This window comes from Antechinus flavipes, chromosome 5, assembly GCF_016432865.1.
Source record: "Antechinus flavipes isolate AdamAnt ecotype Samford, QLD, Australia chromosome 5, AdamAnt_v2, whole genome shotgun sequence".
NCBI lineage: Eukaryota > Metazoa > Chordata > Mammalia > Dasyuromorphia > Dasyuridae > Antechinus > Antechinus flavipes.
Window position 1 is genome coordinate 229,088,900 of NC_067402.1, and position 6,314 is coordinate 229,095,213.

The 6,314-nt window shown below is 47.8% G+C and overlaps 1 protein-coding gene across 3 annotated transcripts; it reads right to left on the reverse strand.

Annotated features, from left to right (window-relative positions):
- Positions 1–274: 274 nt before the first annotated feature.
- Positions 275–4,804, reverse strand: PRPH (peripherin). Of its 3 annotated transcripts, none has more exons than XM_052001562.1 (9): positions 4,187–4,802; positions 3,667–3,727; positions 3,357–3,452; positions 2,667–2,831; positions 2,413–2,538; positions 2,098–2,318; positions 1,894–1,943; positions 984–1,060; positions 275–766 (listed from the first exon to the last, which is right to left on the reverse strand). In XM_052001562.1, exons 1-9 carry the CDS (start codon positions 4,720–4,722, stop codon positions 701–703), a joined length of 1,398 nt encoding a protein of 465 aa, XP_051857522.1. In that variant the 5' UTR covers positions 4,723–4,802; the 3' UTR covers positions 275–700. The 3 variants fall into 3 exon arrangements, with proteins under 3 accessions (XP_051857522.1, XP_051857521.1, XP_051857523.1); XM_052001561.1 differs by having other exon boundaries at positions 275–769; XM_052001563.1 differs by lacking the exons at positions 275–766; positions 984–1,060 and adding an exon at positions 1,067–1,601 and having other exon boundaries at positions 4,187–4,804.
- Positions 4,805–6,314: the final 1,510 nt, after the last annotated feature.

Genomic DNA, 6,314 nt, shown 5'->3' on the forward strand with positions numbered 1-6,314 from the left:
AGAAGCAGAAAATACATCAATAATAAGAATATAGAACTACTAAGAAAAGATATCATGGAAGGCATTGCCTTGGTTCACATTCTGTTGTCTCTGACACACAGGGCTCTTTTATGGCAATACTCTCCCCTACCATGTGATGATCTGACCACATTTTAATGTTATTCCCATGGCCATCTGGAGCATTATCTAGACTGGTGACCCCAGAATCATGTCAAGCTCCTTGGCTGCTACAGGCTTGTACCTATCCCATATCAAGTTCTGAGCCAAGAGTCTCTTTTGATGTTAACTTTTTTTATTTATGATAAAAGCAAAATGCAGAGGTTTAGCAGAAATAGGGGAAGGGATCCTGGACTGCATATACTCTCAAATTGCAGGGTAAGGGAAACCATCTCTGGGTGAATGAGTTTATCCACTGTTGGGGAGGGGGCACAATTCAGATGGATGCTAGGCCACAGATAAGTAACAGGACCAAAAGAAGCCACATTCATGGGGTGGGAGGAGGAGTCCCTATAACAGCAAGATTGGAGAATCCACAGCACCAGCTAAAGGGATGGCCCATTGTTGGGTCATTACATTACTTGGGATTGGAAGTTTGGTGGGAACTAGGCCCCAAGCACTATGCAGGGGGTAAGAGCCAGTTCAGACCCTTGATTTAGAAGTTTAGGGAGAGGGTAATAGACAATTTTGGTTCACTGAAGGCTTAGTAGCTGTGAGTGGAAGACTTATCTATTTCACTCCTCTGTTCTTTATGGGACTCGGTCACCACCTGCTGGGAAGGATAGGCTCAGTGAGAACTGGGACCTGTTAGCTCCCATTGCTCATCCCCCACATCATGAAAGTTGGGATTTATCCCTCCCTGGTCTAAGGAACAACAACTTTTGCCCCATTTGTCCATAACCGCCACATGATTGTTGTTGTGGCTCACAGAAATAAAGAATAAAACTAAAGGCCTCCCAATGGCCATCAAGTGCTTCCCAACTAACCTCCCCATCTCTGGTTTCTATGGTCTTGATCAAAACCATCTTTCGGCTATGGGTATCTGGAAGTTCAGGTTCAGCCACTGAAGAGAACAGAAGATTGGAGAGTGGGATGGAGGTGGGGGTGGGGAGAAGGGGGAGAGAAACAGGGAAAAGAAATAAACATAAAAAATTACACATTTTATACAGTTTCACAGCATCAAGATTTATAAAGCATTTTACAGATATTCTCATTGAGCTCTACAACAAGTCTGAGGTAGATAGTGTAAGGATAATTATCCATTTTATAAGTCACAATAGAAAGAACAAAATTTGGTCATGAGAGACCTAGGTTTGAAGCTCAACTTTGCCCTGAGGAAGTCACTTAATTCCTTTCAGTCTCAAGTTTCCTTTTCTGGAATATAGAGGTAATTAATACCTGTACCCCTTACCTCAGGATATTAAGAAAAGGCTTTTTAAAGCTTAAAATTTCATAGAAATACAAGCTATTAAGTGACTGGCTCAAATCATGTAGTCACTGGCAGTCTTGGATCTTGACCCTGAGCTCTTTCCAAATCAGATGTTTGTTGGTGAGCAGAAGCTGTGAAGAGTCCAGGTGTCGAAGATAGGGACTGAGATCTCTTGCTTGGGAGAAAAGTGAATAGAAGTTATTCTGAGTTATAAAACAAAATTGGAATTGGGCATCTAAGCTACAAGTAGTAAAGTCAGCTTGGTATCACTGAGGAAAGTCTGGGATTTGAAGTCAGAGGCTCTGCACTTGATTCTAAGCATCTCCTGTCTATGAGGGATTTCAGTCAAATTGTTTAAGGTTCTTTATGATTAAATCCTATGACCCAATGGGATAGGAAAATGATGGCATTTAGAGATGGAAAAGGTGTGAGTACAGCTTATGTGTGTGGCCATGTCTGTGACTCACCAGATGTTTTCATGCTGAAGGAAGCAAAGGAGTGGATTGGCACAGAGATCCTGGGGAAAGAGTGAAGGTAGTGTGATCAGAGATAGAGTATTCTTCTTTTCTTCCCTCCCCAAGCCTGCTCCCTCCTCCTCCTTCCCCAGATTTTCCATTCTCCTTTTCCTGTCCTGTCATGTCTGTTCCCACCTTGCACCTCATCATTCCCACCTGCTCTCTTCGCCTTCCAGTAGTTTCCTGTAGGTGGCAATCTCAATGTCCAGGGCCATCTTGACGTTGAGCAGTTCCTGGTACTCACGAAGATGCCGGGCCATCTCCTCCTTCAGCTGTCGGAGCTCCTCTTCTAGCCTGGCAGCCCCAGCCTGATACCCCCCAGCCTCTAGGGCAAACTGCTCTTCCAGCTCTCGGAGTTGCCGAAGCAATGCCTCATTCTAACAAGAGTAGGAGAGCAGCTCTTTACTTGGCAGCTCCCTCCCTTGGTTCCCTACCGCCTAAGGTTCAGGTAACCTCAGAGATGGCACTTACAGTCCCCCGAAGCCCATCCACTTCACAGGTTAGACTCTGGATTTGCCTTCGGGACTCATTCATCTCCTGCTTAGCCTGGCGAAGAGCCTCATGGTTCCTATTGGCCACATCTGACAGGTCTGCGTACTAGATAGGGTGGGGGAAAACACAGTTGAGGACGTGGATTCTAGCTTCCACTCCCCCCATCTTGTTCTTCCCACTGTTCTTATTCTCAGTCCCTCTTCCCCTATATCCCCCAGCCTCTAAGTCCGCACCTTAGACTTGTACCATTCTTCAGCCTCCTGCAGGTTCTTCACCGCTATGCTTTCATACTGCGTACGGATATCTCTGAGTGCTGCGGTCAGCTCTGGCTTCACTGTGGCCTCCACCTCCACCTGCACTTGTTGGCTTTCCAGGTTCACCTGTAGGTCCCTCAGCTCCTGCCACCCAATGACCACACCCCATATGGGTCTACCACACTATCCAGTCAGACATCTTATTTGTTCCATACAATCCACACACTAATTACTTGCTACGCCCAACAGGTGCATCCAGTATTCCCGGAGTAGTACCCAAGAACAGGTAAAGAAGTCCCTAAGTTTCAGACATACAGACAGATTCAGCCCCATGTAAACTATCCTTTCCCCTCTCCCTCCATCCCGACATACAAGCCCAGAAATGGTGGGAAAAGAGAATAACAAAGATGAACAGATAGGTGTGGTTTGAAATTGGTCTCCCAATAAGAGATAGGACTGTTTTTGGCTCGGGTCTCCCCTGTGCCAGCTTGCAGAGGAATAATTCTGCTGCTCACCACCAGATGGTGCCTGGGTGTGGAGGAGCACCATTTCTACAGTAGGGGCAGGAGACCCCTGCCTCCCAATAGCCCCTTTGAGAATTAGATCCTATCTTTTCCCCTTCTGCCCCCTCCTCTCCTTTCCCTAAGCCACTCACTTCCTCCCACTCACCTCCTCATGTAGTTTTTTGAGAAATTCTATCTCATCCATCAGGGACTCAATCTTTCTTTCCAGCTCTAGGCGGGACAGCGTTGCGTCGTCCACATCCTATCCAGGGGTAGGGGCAGGTTGTTGAGTACGATTCTGCACCTGATTGTCTTACAGATCCCACTCACCTCCTCACATCCCCAGAGATCATTGACTCTTTGGGGAAAAGGGATGTGTAGTAGGAGAGGTGCACAAAGTAAAATCAAAAACCTGTGAAACTTCTGAATTATGGATGAGCTTCTGGGATCCTCTCTGGGGACCATGCCCTGCTTACCTTCCGGAAAAGCACCAGATTATTCTCTGCTTCCTCTCGTTTATGTATTTCCTCTTCCAACCTGACAGGTAAAATAAACCGTAAGAAACTGAGCCCAAGAAACACTGCTCAGTCTCCCCTTTCCTTTGATTTCCCTGGCTACCATCTGATCCAAAAAAGTAGGAGTTCTGGGTCAAAGCCAGCAGACCCCAAAGTTCAAGGAATAAGGCACTGTGACATAATTGCTCTGGGCACTCCTACTGTGAAAGACCCGATGTGGAGGGAGACAGGGATGTTCCCAAGGAATCACAGCAAAGAAAGGGCTAGAGTCCAGACTGTATTACATCTAGCCTGGATCCGGGCCACACCCCAGCTCTGTGTCATCTGGAAAGAAGGAGGACATCTCTTTCCATGCTCCCATCCTCTCAGATCGATTTCCCCCTAACAGACAATTCCTGTCCTATCTAGCTTCATATCCCTTCTTCTTTCCCCACTTGTCCCACTCTTTGGGCCCCTTTTCTTCCCTGTGCATTTTCCTGACCTTTGCTTAAGAGCAGACAGATCCTCGGCCAGCCCATCCCTCTCGACCTGCACCCGGTCACGATCTCGGCCCAGCAATTCCAGCTCCCGGCGAAGCTCCCGAAGCTCTTGTTGACACAATTGATCCGCTCTGGCAGGCTCTTGGCCTTTGACCTGACTCAGCTCCCCCCGTAGGGCTGCATTCTGTTGTTCCAGGAACCGAACTTTCTCAATGAAGCTGGCAAAGCGGTCATTGAGCTCCTGAAGTTCTTGCTTTTCATTACTTCGGGTGGCTAGAAACTCCTGGTTCAGGGCCTCGGCCAGGGAGAAATCAAGTCGTTCTGAGGGCAAGCGCAGCGCACCTATCCCAGCCCGGGGTCCCCGGAAGCTTCCCAGACGAACAGAAGAGCTAGGGGATGGAGAAGGCAACAAGCGGCTTGAAAAGCGGGAACCTGATGAATAGGAGAAGGATCCTGGGGACAATGAGGGTGGTGCCCCAAAGGTACGCCGGTATGATGTGGAGCTGGAGCTAGTTCGAAGGCCTGATAAGTGACTCATGGTGGCTGAGGTCCACACAGCCAGCCAGGGAAAGACTGCAAAGCAGCTATGGGGGTTGGGGAGGAGATGCTGATAGATCCAGAGGCTGCTTTATAGCCCAGACAGGCATGAGGGGGGGCCAGCTCCTCCCACTGGCCTGATTGCTGAGTCTAAGTGGAGGAATTAGGGGAAGAGGGCTGCTCCATTTCCCTCCAAGCCTCATGTCCACAGCCTTCTGGCTCAGCTTTGACTAGGGTGGGGTGGGGTGATAGAAAAAAATCAAATTTGTCCACCTAGCCCTGGGTTTTTGAGGGTGAACAGAAGAGATGGGACCCCCAGAATAGATGGAATTCATCTAAGTCACTCAGTATTTATTGACCAACTTTTGTGTGCCTAGCCCTGTGCTGGGTACTTAGGGGTTGGTCCTTGTTTTCAAGAAAAAGTAAATGGGGGAGAAAAGGGATAGATCTTAGGGGACACAAAAATGTTGTAAAGAGTCAAAACAGGTGTCTAACACAGAAATATAGATGAAGAAGATATATAGCAATGCTGTTCCTTCCCACTCAGAGGAAAGATGGAAGAATTGGATCCACACAGACACTAAGATCCTTATTTTGAACATGTAGATGCTGCTCTGCCCCCCCACCCCCACCCTTTACCCCCTGAGTTAAGTCAGAAGAGGTACAAGGAATCACAGTTACACATTGATATTCCTGTGCTGTATGTGTGTCTATAAAATGATCAGAAATGGCGGTGGGTGGGTGCTTTCCTGCTCCTCAGGGCCCTGTCAAAGATGCTGCCTGGCGCCAGCTCCAAAGCTAATGGATAAAAGGTTTCCTCCCCACCCCCACCCACATCTTCTCCAACCCCCATCTTGGGCCCTTGACTCTGGCCATAGCTGCTAGTCTGCACTCTCAGTCTCAAAAGACACAGTCCCTGCAGAGCTGTGTCTGACCTATATGGATGCATCCATGAGAGCTTAGCCCCAAGACCTGAGACCCTAGCTCTTTGGGGGAGCAGCTCCTTGGGGGAAGGGGAGAGTGGGAAGGGAGAAATAGGGAAAAAAGAACACTTGTGCTGCCTCTGGTCTGATGGAAGCTCATTGAAAGGGTCTCATTTTTCCATTATCTGGATGTATTGAGCTCTCTCTCCTCCTAACTCTGTGCCCTTCTGTCACAGGCTTTACTGGAAGAGGAGGAGATTTCAGAAATGAGAAGGGGGGGAGGAAGGAGTGAGGGGAAGCCTTGCTCAGCTGTCTTAAGAACAGGACAGGATCAGGCAGCTCCTGCCAACCTTCATCAAGAGAAAGAGAGGTTGAGATTGATTTTCAGTCTTGAACAGTCAATAGGAGGAGACTAAACTGGACGGGGGAGAATGGGCAAAGACAAGATATTAGAGAAGGGAGAGGAACTGAGCAACACTGAAGTAGAGAAAATAAAAGGTAACAGCAATAGAGATGTGTGTATACATTCAATACATCCCCAGGGGAGGTATCCCAAAAGTCTTAGTGCAGTTTTAAGCTTTGAGACCTAAAAACTGCACTAAGATTTATAAGACTCCCTCTATATAACTATATGTGTGTGTGTGTGTGTGTGTGTATACAGTCTACATGA

What these genes read in the sequence shown, in the direction of transcription:
- PRPH (XM_052001561.1), bottom strand. Translation starts at nt 4,722, where the DNA reads ATGAGTCACTTATCAGGCCTTCGAACTAGCTCCAGCTCCACATCATAC. An exon ending in ATCTGGTGCTTTTCCGGAAG is followed by an intron (nt 3,453 to 3,666) that starts GTAAGCAGGGCA and finishes ACCCCTGGATAG; the next exon opens with GATGTGGACGACGCAACGCT. An exon ending in AAGAATGGTACAAGTCTAAG is followed by an intron (nt 2,539 to 2,666) that starts GTGCGGACTTAG and finishes CACCCTATCTAG; the next exon opens with TACGCAGACCTGTCAGATGT.